General features: G+C 39.9%; 1 protein-coding gene across 27 annotated transcripts in view; it reads right to left on the bottom strand.

The window, feature by feature from the left end:
* Window positions 1-14,261, bottom strand: part of STARD13 (StAR related lipid transfer domain containing 13) — a 513,518-nt gene that overhangs the window by 45,804 nt on the left and 453,453 nt on the right. For all 27 annotated transcript variants that reach the window (XM_072795476.1, XM_072795479.1, XM_072795482.1 and 24 more), the window contains one exon: window positions 11,836-11,917. In XM_072795476.1, the coding sequence (XP_072651577.1) occupies window positions 11,836-11,917 (82 nt within the window). The remainder of the gene's footprint in view (window positions 1-11,835; window positions 11,918-14,261) is intronic.

The raw sequence follows: 14,261 nt of genomic DNA, 5'->3' as shown, positions 1-14,261 counted from the left end.
TCCGTCATCTTATAATATTTTCTTCACACGTAGAAGCAATAAAATAGTTTATGAACTGACAGGTTATTTTCTTCCAGGCTCCAGTTCAATTTATTTTTTATTTTTAAGATTTTATTTATTTACTCATAAGAGACACAGAGAGAGAGAGAAGCAGAGACATAGGCAGAGGGAGAGGCAGGCTCCCAGGCCCCCCAGATCATGCTCTGAGCTGAAGGCAGATGCTCAACCACTGAGCCACGCAGGTACCTCGCTCCAGTTCAATTTAACGCACATTTAGGGAACTCCTGCTCAGCACGAGGGCACAAAGCCCCCATGCTAACCCCTTGAATGAGATACAGTCCTTACTACGGGAGCACCTAGAAGCTGGTGGAAGGTCCCCGCACAGACCCCCAGCTGACCGGAACCAGAGTGGGATGGAACACAGACTGCTCTGAGCACACAGGAGAACACGAGAGAGAACGCCCAGGCCTAGGGTCCCGCAGAAGGACCAGGAGAAGGCACAGCGGCGCGCTCGCTAGGAGGGCTGGGATCTGGGAGCAGCGCATGGCCAGGAGCATCAGACCGTGTGACAGGAGGGTGGCCTGGACCGTGTCTGAGAGGATGCTTCCACTTCCACTGTAACAGGCCCGTCTGGGACACACAGAAGGCCCTCCACCTGTGGACGTTACAGGAGAGCAACAAAACCCTCCCCTTCCTCACATTTCAGATTCCCATTTTACAGTTCAGCTACGAGCTCAGACTGGTCATGAGGTCTCCCCTGCTGATTTAATGGCCAGTTTCCTGTGATAGTTCTAACATTCCTGCCAAAGCCCTGAGAAGAGTAGTAAGCAGAGGTACACATTCAGCTCCAACATGCGGTTCTGATTAAAGCCTGCAGCCTGAACTTCTCACCCTCCATTCAAGTGTCAGCGGCTAAAGGTATCCAGCCCCGGCTGCTAAGGAGTGTTCTGGGCGTGGCGCTCAAAGACCTTCAGTCACCAGGACTCCAGGCTCCTCCTGACCCAGGGATCAAAGGCAGGAGGTCCTCCTCTGCAGGCAGGAGCGCAGGGCCTGGGAAAGGTCTCCCTGCTGCCCGGGGAGTTTACAAAACAGATTCTGCAGAGCAGGATGGATAGCTATGCCAGTCAGACAACTCCGGTATGTAACTCAGCAAGGGTGGGGCCTTTCAAAAAGCACAAGCCAGCCAGCGGGAGGGCTCTCTGGTGTCTGAGGGAAAAACAGTGTCGTTTGAGGTCCACAAGTGGCTGTTAGCCTGCCACCGCTGAGTCAGAGAAGGCCATGCCTCTGCTCTGCTGAGCTTTTCCCTCTAGCTGTTCTTCGACCAAGTGGTCATGCTGCTACAGAGAGGCTGGCCTCTCTTCCAGACCAAACCCACAAGCAACTGTCCCTGGATATTAGCTGGAGTGTGGGAGGAAAACAGTTAAGCACAGACAGATCTAGCTACAGGAAGAAAATGAAGCATATGTATGTCATTGTTGGGGGAGAGGATGTATGTGTGGAACTGTGTGATTTGTGAAATAATTTTTTTTATTGAGATATAATTGACGTATAACATTGTGTTCATTTTTGGTGTACAACCTAATGATTTGATGTATACGTATATTGCAAGATGATCACCACAAGAAGTCTAGCAGTCAACATCCACAGCCACACACTTTTTTTTCTTATAATGAGAACTTTCTAAGATTTAGTCTCCTAGCAACTTTCAAATATACCATACAGTATTGTTGACTCTAGTCACCAGATTATATACTACATCCCCAGAAAAATAATTTTAAATAAGCTGTATGTTCTAATTATCAAGGTTTCAAGGATGAGTGTCAGACCCACTGGCAAATCAATAAAGTTCAATGGCTACAGTGGCCCAAGAGTAAACATTTTTGTTGTTGTTGTTTAAAAAGACTTCCTTAGTTTGCAGGATTTCAGACAAATTTTAAATTCACATACATCTGTACTGGAAAAATCAGATGGTGTGTCTTTAGCTTTTAACTGTTCACAACAATTGCATCTAATCCAGATAGCTTCTCTAGTAAGAACTGGTCCAAGTTGAAGGAAGGGTCACAACCAAAGATCTCTCGGAGAGGTTAAAAGGTGGAAGGCGAAGCACAAACAGGCCAGGGTAACTGGAAGGTGTGGAGTGCTTACCCTGGGTCCTGGGGTTGTCTCTTGGCTCCTTCCCTGACTGCCTCTTGGATGTGGGTCTCTATTGTTCAGTCATGGTCCTCTTCCACTCTCCTTACTGTCCTTGAGTGGCCTCATGCACTCTCAGGATCTTCACACCCGCATATGTGGATGACTTTGCATCTCTGTCTCCAGCTGAGGTCCCTGGTCAGCTCCAGACCTGCATGCCTGACCGCATACTGGTCCCAGTCCCCTAGGCACCTCAGCTCATCACACCTTCCCCTACTCAGACCGTGCCCAGCCTCCACAGCTGCTCCCTGCCTCAGGGAGGGGTGTCACCACCCCCCAGATGCTCAAACCAAGGGGAGTCTGGTCACTGTTACTTCTAAACTACAGCAATACTAATAACATCTCTCAGTCATAGGGCCTTGAGAAGATGAAATGAGAACAATGGAAAGAGCTTAGTATGCTACTAAGCAATGGTAAGCACTCACTAAATGTTTGCCATTGTCATCTATTATTTAGCTGGCGAAGAAGGGCAATTTTAAAAATGATAATGTTTTTAATAATGCAATACAAAATATCTAATATAGATCTAATATATATGTAATTCAAAATATAAACTCTCCCCTCAATTTGCTGTCCCATTTTGTAGGGTCTTGTGTATGTATTCTTCCTGAAAGTTTAAACACGTAGAAGTCATTTTGAGCAGCTGGTTGGAAAAGCTTACATAAGAAGCCATTTTAAGGTACAAAGACCAACATTTTCTATATATATGTATACATACACTATATATATGAATGAAATGTATATATATATATATATATATATACACATTTGTATATATTTGTATTTGTATAAATGTGTATATATATATGTGTGTGTGTGTGTATATATATATATGAAATCCCCTATCTCTGACCCTGCCATGTCTGTACCTGTCAGTACCCCAAGCCTGCCCTATACTATATAGGCTATATTGTGGTAAGGTTCATGGTGGGGTTGGGGGTAGGGATAAAGATGTCTTTCCTGCACATTAATGTAGTTAAAAACAAACAAGAGCTAAAATTCAAAAGAGGCACATCAAAATTTCATGTGTTCCTGTCCAGGTAATCGCCACTGGCCTTTGAGGGCCATTTTTCCAAGAAACCCTCTTTAAAACCCCTTCCTTTGCATCTGTACTTCTAGTGATCATATCATTTGCCCAAGCAAATCATAATTTACTCATTTCTCAACCCTGGCACAATTGGCATTTGGGGCCAGACAATTCCTGGTCGTGGGGGATGCCCCTTGCATTACGGGAGGTTTGGCAGCATCCCTGATCTCCATCCACTAGATGCTGGGAGTTGTGATGAGCAAAAATATGTCCCCAGAAGTTGAGAGGGGGACAAAATGCCCTCCCCTTCCAGGTTGAGACTACTGCATTTGCCTGAGACCTCAGGGTGAGGATTCTTTGTAGTAAAGAGAGGCCTGAAGGCCTGTAGTAAAGAGAGGCTTGTGGAGCAGAATCAATGAATGAGAAGGGGCTACTACTCTCCTGACTGTAAATCAGATCTAATCTCTCCACAAAAGAACTGTATGCTTTCAACTCTTATTTCAATTATTATTTTTTTTTAAATATGGAGTTCCATGAAGAATAAGGTGGAAATGCGTCCATAATTTACATTCTTGGGTTTTAGAAGCCAAACTCAGGAAGCCACAGGGCAACATAGACATCTTTGGAAATATTACCTTCAAAGAAAGAAATGGAAATCACTCTAAATTGCATTTCACAAGAAGACCTAAGCTCTCTTTGGAAACTCCAGAAGCAGCCTGTCTTACTTTGATTCCTAGCAATGCCATTCACTAGCTGTAAGTGGACCAATTTTTTATACCTATGTGCCTCAGTTTCCTTGTCTGTAAAATGGGAATCATGCTAGTTACAGCCTACTTTATAGGGTTGTCATGAGAAGTAAATAACTAAATATTTGTAAAATGTATGAGTGGTGCTCCATACATAATGAGTACTTTGTGTTTTTTAAAAGATAAAATTACTGCTTACTGGGATCTGTATTTTTTTATAGCTCAGAATTTTAAAGTTGGAAATGACCATGATTATTTTATTTTATTTTTTAAAGATTTATTTATTTATTCATGATAGAGAGAGAGAGAGAGGCAGAGACACAGGCAGAGGGAGAAGCAGGCTCCATGCTGGAGCCCGACGCGGGACTCAATCCTGGGACTCCAGGATCGCACCCTGGGCCAAAGGCAGGTGCTAAATCGCTGAGCCACCCAGGGATCCCCCATGATTATTTTATATCTTTCTCTATATGATGTGTCCAAGATCTTTCTCTTATATATCTCTGTATCTTTCCCTCAATGATGTGTCCAAGGTCTCAGTTTAGTTAAATGTCACCTATTATTACATGACATAATATATAATACTGTATATTTTCTTTGATAAATATTCTAAAAGGGAAAATATCTAAAATATATATCAGTATTCATAAAGACTACCATTATTTAATATTATTAATGTTGTTTAACATACTCAAAGATGTGTTGGTGCACAGAGGTAAATCATAAATATCATTTTTGTTAGCACTCTCCTGCACCAGCTCCCCTGCCCCATATGAAAACCATGGTCATTAATTGTCCTTTTAAATACAAAGGGCAGTGATAAATGCACTCTATAATCCTAATCAATTCCATCTCCCTGAAATGGTACTGAACAAGGGAATGTCCTTGTTTTACACACAATAACATTAACTAGTACTTATCAACAACATAAGCTACGTGGATGGTTTACTGGTCAAATATTAAATCAGAAATTCACCTTAAACATCAGGGCCCAACATTACAAGTCTGAGGGAATATCGCAAATCAAAATGCTAAGAGAACATATTACTTATCCTTAAAAAATCTCATTTAGGATCTTTGACTTGCTGCAGTTTGCCTTAAAGGTGACAACCTTTGTAAGCTATTTTGACACTGTGGCTATTCCTATATTCTGATAGTTAACTGTTTCAATTAGCTCATCTAGGTACTTAGATTTGCAATCAGCTTTTCATTACTTACAGGGGAAAATATTTTTCAGTTAAGAATTCAATCAAAGAATGTCAAAACAAAACCATAATTGAGCTGTTAAAATAGGAAACTACACTGCTCTGACTTGCGTTACAAATGTGCACAGAGCACCTACTATGTGTCGGTGCACTCAGAGCTGCAGAAGCAATGGCGAGACACAGTTGCCATCCTACAAGTTCACACCTTCAGCAAAAACAGCAACCTGTCTAGTGTCAGAGATCTAAAAATGAGAGCTTTGCTTCCATGTATTCCAGGCCAGGTGTGGGTCTTCCTTGTCTTCAACGTCCTCCCTATGATATATTTTTCCAGCCAGGCAAAAAGTTACTGCTGCCCAACAACTCACTAAGTGTAATTAAGACCTAGGACATCAACTGTCTATGCAGGTGAGGCACTTCCAGAAAACCAAAGGTGAGTAAAATTCTTGTCGCAGGTGATAATTGCCGGGAGACTCTCAGCCAGCCCTCTTGTCTTCTTTTGTCTACCTGGCAGAAACTACCTGCCCTCTGGCTACGGTTCTCTTTATGATTCTGCATTAGCTCAGCACTTCAAATATGCGTGAGAAATGGGTAGCCCACAAACCTTAAATAAAACAGGAGACCAACTCTATCACTTTGTCTGCAACGTACCAGTGAGAAAACAAAATCACAACCCCTTACTGCTCTCCAGGCATCAATCATTACATAACATGAGTCGACTGTCTCATTAACCACTCATGGATCTAAGTTTTCTAAGCGCTGTCATTCCCTTCAGGCTGGAGGTCTTCCTTCTGCTTGCTTTCTGTGATTTGCTACATGGGAAGTCAGTATCCTGGTGGAACTTGTAGTGAAGGGAAAGAAATTCCATAGGGTCCCCTTCGCCAAGCTACCTCCACCTCTGCCTCCTTACTGTGCCTGCTTTCTTTGATCCACCCTGCTGTGACTACTCCTTTGGCCTCTGTTCCACCCACAACTCCCACACTCCAAGAATCCCAGCTCGCACACTTCCAGCCAAACACTTTTCTTATTTAATAATATTTTTGGAGACATAGCTATCATTAGAATTATTCCAATTATAACAACCTGCTGCCACTCTTGTCATTTTTACATGAGCTGGGCTCCTGTGAAGAACACCGTGGTGTCTGGGATTGCTGCACTTCTACATATTTATGTAGCAGTACCTTTGGGGTATGTCTGCATCATCCCGCTGTGGGCTGTACCAGAGAGAGGTGTCACAGGCTCTACCAGAGAAGGCTTCCTGATTTTTCTGGCTGACACTAATAATAATATTCAGAACCTAATATCACTAAATGATTTCACATTCATTGTACTGGGTCATCTCAATAATATGTCTGAAAGACAGTTTTTCAAAAAAAGCAGACTTTGGGGGCACCTGACTGGCTCAGCTGGTTAAGCATCTACCTTCGGCTCAGGTGATGATCCCAGGGTTCTGGGATCGAGTCCTGCATCAGGCTCCCTGCTTAGCAGGGAGTCTGCTTCTCCCTTTCCCTTTGCTCCTACTCATTGCTAATGCATGTACTCTCTCCATTAAGTTAAAAAAAATCTTTAAAAAAAGCGTAGACTTTCATGGCAAAGTCCAGAATTTAGTCAAGGCATCTCAGATCACAAGCAGTAGTGAAGAGATAAGGATTTACCACCTACATATATGAGATTCAAAGCTTGGCCCACTCAGCCATGTCACCAGTGAATATAACTGCGCAATCAGAGACAGTGTTTGCCCCTGTAATCCTGATTTAAAAATGTGTGTTGTAATTTTAATTCTTGGCTTCCAATGTCATCTTTTATTTATATTTAGAAATAACATTTAACAAATCTATGATGAAGCTAGTAGGAACTAATGAGTGAAGTTAGATTGTAGGCTACAAGGACAATGCATAAAAATTTACATACAATTTATGAGCAACTGGAAACTGAAATGATAAAAAATCTGTACTATTAGCAACAGTACCACAAAACATGCAGTTCTTAAGTACTTCTGAGGATATGTAGTACCCATATGCTGGAAACTATGAGTCAGGTTTGAAAAAAAAAATCAAAGGACACCTAAATAAATAGAAACATACACTAAATAAATAGACCTAAATAAATAGAAACGTATTTATGAATCAGAAGTTTCAGTATTGCTAAGCCATCAGTTCTCCCCAAACTGATCTATGGATTCAACATAATCCAAATCAGTACTCCAGAAGATTTTTTAAAAAGATATCAACAAGTTGTTTGTAAAATTTATATGAAAAGGCAGAGGAACTAGAAAAGCCAAAACAATCCTGGAAAAAAAAAGAACAAAGTTGGAGGATATATACTTTTTTTGTCCAAGTGTTTCCAAGACATATACTCCAAGACATATATAAAGCTAAGTAATCATGTATCATATTGATGAAAGATTAGACATACAGATAAATGGAACAGAATAGACAGTCCAGAAATAGACTTATACATACATGGTCAATTGATCTACAATACAGATGCAAAGGCAGTTCAATGAAGAAAGTTAACCTTTTCAATATGGTGCCAAACCAATGGGATATTGATGTGCAAAAATGAATCTTGACCTATACTTTGTACCTTATAAAAAAATTAACTTTAAATGGACTATCGAATAAATATAAAACATAAGACTGAAGTTTCTAGAAGATAACAGAGGATAAAATAGTTGTGACCTATGTTAGGCAAAGATTTCCTAGATATGGCTAAAAACATGGAAAAAGTTGATAAACTGGATTTAAGCAAAATTTAAAACTTCTGTGAAAGACACTGTTAAGAGATTGAAAAGGCAAGCTACAGACTGGCAGAAAATATTTACAAAACCTGTGTCTGACAAAGAATTTACAGCTAGAGCACATAAGGCACTCTTAAAGCTCAATAATAAGAAAATAATCAAATTTAAAAAATGAGCAAAAGACTTGAATAAAGAAAATACAGGTATGGCAAATAACTACATGAAAAACATGCAACATCATTACTCATTAAGGAAATGAAAATTTAACTCATAATGAGATAACTCTAGAAACCTATTTCTAATAGGTGGCTAAAAAGAAAACAAACAATATATGCCATGGGGATAAAAGGTACAGTGTAGGGCAGCCCTGGTGGCACAGCGGTTTAGCGCCGCCTGCAGCCTGGGGTGTGATCCTGGAGACCTGGGATCGAGTCCCACATTGGGCTTCCTGCATGGAGTCTGCTTCTGCCTCTGCCTGTGTCTCTGCCTCTGTGTGTGTGTGTGTGTGTGTGTGTGTGTGTGTGTCTATGAATGAATAAACAAAATCTTAAAAAAAAAGGTACAGTGCAGGGAATATAATCAATAGTATTATAGTAGTGTTATATGATGACATATGGGAGCTACCCTAGTGATAGCACAGCACAATGTATAGACTTGTTGAGTCACCATGTTGTATGCCTGAAACTAATGTTAACATTGTTGTGTCAATTATACCTCAATAAAAAACAAAACACAAACCGACAGCACCTTGTGCTGGCAAAGACGTGGAGCTACCAGAACTCTCATACATTATTGGTGAAAATACAAAATGATAGGATCACTTTTGAAAAATCGGTGATTTCTTATAAAGTTAAAATAGTTATCAAGTGGGCCCCACAATCTCCTACCTAGGATGTGACCCAAAAGAAATGAACACTTACATTCACATGAAACCTTGAATATGAATGTTTATAGTTGCTTTATAACCACCAAAACTGATGACGACTCAAATATCCTTCAGCTGGTGAATGGATAAACTGGAGTACATCTATAGATGTAATGCTACTCAGTAATTGCCAACTGAAACACTAACAACACAGCAGAATCTTTTTTATTATTTTTTTAAGATTTTATTTATTCCTGAGAGACACACAGAGAGAGGCAGAGACATAGGCAGAGGGAGAAGCAGGTTCCCTGCAGGGAGCCCAATGTGAGACTCGATCCCAGGACCCTGGGATCATGTCCTGAGCCAAAGCAGGTGGCTCAACCACTGAGCATCCCAACATAGCAGAATCTTAAGTGTACCACCATACTAAGTAAAAGGAGCCAGGCTCAAAAGGCTACATATTGTTTGATTTCATTTATATGGTATTCTGGAAAAGGCAAAAACTGTAGGTACAAATACCACATCAGTGGTTGCCAGTGGGTTGGGAGTAGGCTTAGAATAGAGTAGAGGTTGATGTCAGAGGGGAATCAGGGACTTTGGGGGTGATGGAGCTGTTCTTCATCTTGGTTGTGGTAGCAGTAACTGCTCAAGAAGTGTTCACTCAAAATAGTGAATTTTACTTTATTTATTTATTTTTTTAAGGTTTTTTTTTTTAAATTTTATTTATTTATTTACTCATGAAAGACAGAGAGAGAGAGAGAGAGAGAGAGGCAGAGACACAGGCAGAGGGAGAAGCAGGCTCCATGCAGGGAGCCTGACATGGGACTCGATCCAGGGTCTCCAGGATCATACCCTGGGCGGAAGGCAGGCACTAAACCACTGAGGCACTCAGGCTGCCCATGAATTTTACTTTATATATGTGTGTGTGTGTGTATGACATTTTGATTTAAAGAATGCATAAAGGGATCCCTGGGTGGCGCAGCGGTTTGGCGCCTGCCTTTGGCCCAGGGCGCGATCCTGGAGACCCGGGATCGAATCCCACATCGGGCTCCCGGTGCATGGAGCCTGCTTCTCCCTCTGCCTGTGTCTCTGCCTCTCTCTCTCTCTCTCTGTGACTATCATAAATAAAAAAAAAAAAAATAAAGAATGCATAAATTGGGGCTCAATCAGTTAAGCAGCTGACTCTTGATTTTTTTTTTTTTTTTTTTTGACTCTTGATTTTGGCTGAGGTTATGATCTCATGGTCCTGGGATCGAGCCCTGCATTGGGCTCCATGTCAGCGGGGAGTCTGCTTGAGGATTCCGTCTCTCTCTCTCTCTCTCTCTAGTCCTCTCCCCCTCCCCCTCCCCTGTTCACATGCACTCCCTCTCTCCCTCTAAAATAAATAAAATAGAAATTTTTAAAAATTTTTTTGAAAATTAAAAAAAGAAAGTATAAATTTAAAAAATTCAATAGGAAAAATGATAATGCAATATATTATAATTAAGGTATAAAAATTCATTATTTTTTTAAGACAGCTATAAAAATCCTCTTGGTTAAAACTAAGAGGGAAAACTCAGAAGGAGGTATCGTTGGAATAGTTCTGGATTGAGTGAAATCTTCTAAGGAAGGACATGCTCTTGCTTGGGGTGCACCCCAGACATCTTGAAAACACTGCTTTTCCAATTCATTACCTTTAAAGGGTCACAATCAAACCATCCATTCCTCTCATAAATTCACAAATGGCATTTTTGTGCTTAATAATAATAATAATTTAATAGCCCAAATAACCTATTCCTATAATTTGCGATTTGAAGAGTTCTTTGCTCTTTTACCCACTTAAGCAAACTCACAGTACTGTTCAGTACTGTTTTCCTTAAACATTCAGAGATCACTTCTTAATGCAAATCTATTTTCTCTTCATATAGGAACTACATAGTGAAACAAAAATATGTATGTCTGAAGATTCAGGAAGCCCAAAGTTGTTTGCATACTATCCTAACATACACTGGTCTCTCCTATCTTGACAAAAGTTTTGCTTATCATTACCTTCTGATTAAACTACCATCTTTCTATGTCAATGCAGAATGTGCTAGGAAGAACACTGGATTACAAATTTTAAGTAGTGCATTTTTTAAAAGACTTTTTTTATTTTTAAGGAATCTCTACACCCAATGTGGAGCTTGAACTCATAATACCAAGATCAGGAGTTGCACACTCCATGGACTGAGCTAGCCAGGTGCCCCAAAGTACTGTGTTTTAAGGTCAGTTCAGCCCATAACTAGCTGTGTGGCCGTGGAAAAATGACTCACCTCCTGTAACTAATATTTATCTCCAGCCCTGACCTCTCTCCAGGGCTTAGCTAGGAAACTTCAAATTTCTACAGACACATACAGCTTCTCACACAGCATTTAATTATTCCTGGATATTGGTTACATTGGCATCTTTTCCTATCACTCTTACTACAATTGTCTTATTTGTACATGTGTTCATGCTTTATTTCTTCAACTAGATTTCTCCAACCAGATTATAAATCTTTGAGGGGAGGAAATTGCTCATATATGTATAATCTTTGTTTCTGTGTGGCAGCTCTCACATAGCAAAGGCTTAAATACTCAAGTGCCGATATAATCACTTGACTTTGCAAAAAATACAGCCAAGTTTGACAAACTCATGGAGATTTTCAGGGCCTTCTCTGGCCACTCATGCTGTGGCCTTCCCTCCTTCCTCCATCCACTAACCCACCCCTGACCCCAATCACCACAGTATTATGGCTTCATCTTAATCTAGTTTTTTCATAGCACTGAACACTCTCTAAGATAACTTTTCCCTCTCCTTCTCTTTTTCTCTCTCTGACTCTCTCTTACGTCTTCCTCAATCTATTTTCTGAAGACTCCAACTAGGATATAAGGTTCATAAACTAGAGACCAATCATGCTCACTGTTGTATACTTAGATCCTGGACCCATGCCTGGCATATAGTAAGCACTCAATAAATACTTATGGAGTTGTTGAACTTGCTCCTCAATACAGTGATACTTATTGGAGACTGCACAATTGAAAGTAATAAAAATACTTCACATTATTTACCTGTAAAGAGGTTCTACAAGGTCCTTTTCAAGAAAATCATGATCATTCTTGACAGCTAAAATGTTGATGGGAAATTGGGAATCTGAGAAAGAGAAACAGAAGAATAGAGAAGTTTATGGATCTTTTTTTTATCTGAGTGGGCACCAATATCTTTTGACCACCACATTTCAGTACACATGATTGATCTGGGCAGTTATTCTCCCATCAATGGTGTGTTAGTAGTGCTTAAGATAGTAGGCATTTTATTTTATCAAATAAACGCTTTTAAGGATTCACAAGAACTGTGAAATATGAGAATAACCAAGTTCTTGCCCTTGGATAGGACTTAATGTTAAGTGCTTGCATTTTTGTAGTTCATCATAATTGCATACATTTACCTATATGAAGAGTTTGGGTTTTTTTTTTTTTTTAGATTTTATTTATTTATTCATGAGACAGAGAGAGAGAGAGAGGCAGAGAGAGAAGCAGGCTCCATGCAGAAAGCACTATGTGGGACTCGATCCAGGGACTCCAGGATCATGCCCTGGGCTGAAGGCAGCACTAAACCGGGCTGCCCTATGAAGAGATTTTATACTCTAACCATCCACCTAACGTCACTGACTTTTATCTCGATCAGTTAATGAAATACTTAGTTTGGCAGATTTTTGTTTCTTCAGAAAGGAAATTTCCAAAAATACCCAAAGCTCAATGGCCTCAAATGTGTCCTTTTGTAGGAAAATCTTGAGTCACTTTAGAGTATCCGAAAAATACTCAAACAACTGATTCTATCCAAAGAGAATAAATTCCAACATCATAACTTTTCTCCCATAGACTATTCATGCCAACTTTGGAGGTCATGGCAATCCTCAAGGTGCAATGTTAATTTTAGGTACCTTATTCACAGAGGCAAAAATTTAGAGATCATTCTAATAGAGGCCATAGTCAAATCTAACAGTGTCAGTTCATTATCATTTTTAAAAAATATTTTATTTATTTATTTATTCATGAGAGACATAGAGAGAGAGTGGCAGAGACACAGGCAGAGGGAGAAGCAGGTTCCACGCAGGAAGCCCAATGTGGGACTCGATCCCAGGACTCTAGGATCACGCCCTGAGCCAAAGGCAGATGTTCAACTGCTGAGCCACCCAGGCATCCCTGTCAATTTGTTATCATTATCCTGCCATTCTTTTCTCTGTCTCATTTTATATTTTGCACTGCCTCTGCTTTGCCAGTCATAATAAATCTAAAGGTATCTAAACGTTTATGTGAGTTGGAAACAGAAACAAGCTCTTCTAGGGTGATAAAAGGAATGTGAGTGAATTCTGGATGATGCCAGAATGAAGACTGTCTTGTTCTGCTGGAGAGGGAATATGTGTAATAATGAAAAACAGAGACATCGAAGCCCAGCTGCCTTGGCTTTGAATCTTGGCACTCATAAACTCTAGCTATAGAACTGGAGGCAACTTATCTACCCTCTTCTGGGTCTTTTGTTTCCCATTCTGTAAAATGGGGATGATGATAATTATAATACTTATCCTATGCTGTTGAGAAAATTAAATGAATAGCATAGGTAAAGTGCTTTCAACAGAACCTGGCACATAGTATGCTCTATAGAAGCATTTTGTCTTTCTTATTATATTTATTCAATGCATATGGCTTAAACACAGTTTGGCAGGCACCTTTTACTTATAGCAGATTTTTTTTTTCTTTAGAAAGGAAATTTCCAAAATAACCAAAGCTCAATGACCTCAAATATTTTCTTTTGTAGTAAAATAATGAGTCACTTTAGAGTATCAGCAAAATATTCAAACAATTGATTCTTTCTTTTTTTTTCAAACAATTGATTCTATCTAAAGAGAAGAAATTTACTTTACTTCTTAGCCATTTCTAGATAGTTCAGATTAAATTGCATAGTATTGCGAACTTACAAAGAAAGCTCACATTACAGGAGAAAATCCACTACGTTTAAAGCTCAGGAGACTGTGATTTTAATTCTGATTCCTCCACCTTTAATGTTGGAAAAGTCATGTAACCTCTTTGGGCCTCTCTCTCATAGTCAGGAAATTGGTGGTGGGGCATGGGAGTAGGGTTGCCTAGACCAAAATTATAAAACCCTTCTTGCCTACAAGGCTATAATTTATAAAAGGGTGTATCAGAGATTCTAGACTTCAAAGCACATTCTGAGATATGCTCTCCTTTGTCCTCACAGAATTTAAGCTGGGGAAGTAGAATAAGCGTTTGTTGGTTTTCTAAATATAAAACTGAGCTTCCAAGTGAGTGAATGGGATTCACCAGTGACTACAGGTTAATTTTGTTGATTCTTTCTATTCTACGTATACTTTATGATATCAGGAAGAGAACTTGACACTGCTTAGTGCGCTAGATATCCTTTTTATAGCCCTACAGATCCACTCTCCACTACTCTATACCCTGCTCCTTGTGCTCCA

This window comes from Canis lupus, chromosome 24 (assembly GCF_048164855.1).
Source record: "Canis lupus baileyi chromosome 24, mCanLup2.hap1, whole genome shotgun sequence".
Lineage (NCBI taxonomy): Eukaryota > Metazoa > Chordata > Mammalia > Carnivora > Canidae > Canis > Canis lupus.
The sequence above is the reverse complement of the archived record's forward strand: the minus strand, read 5'-3'. Positions and strand labels throughout refer to the sequence as shown.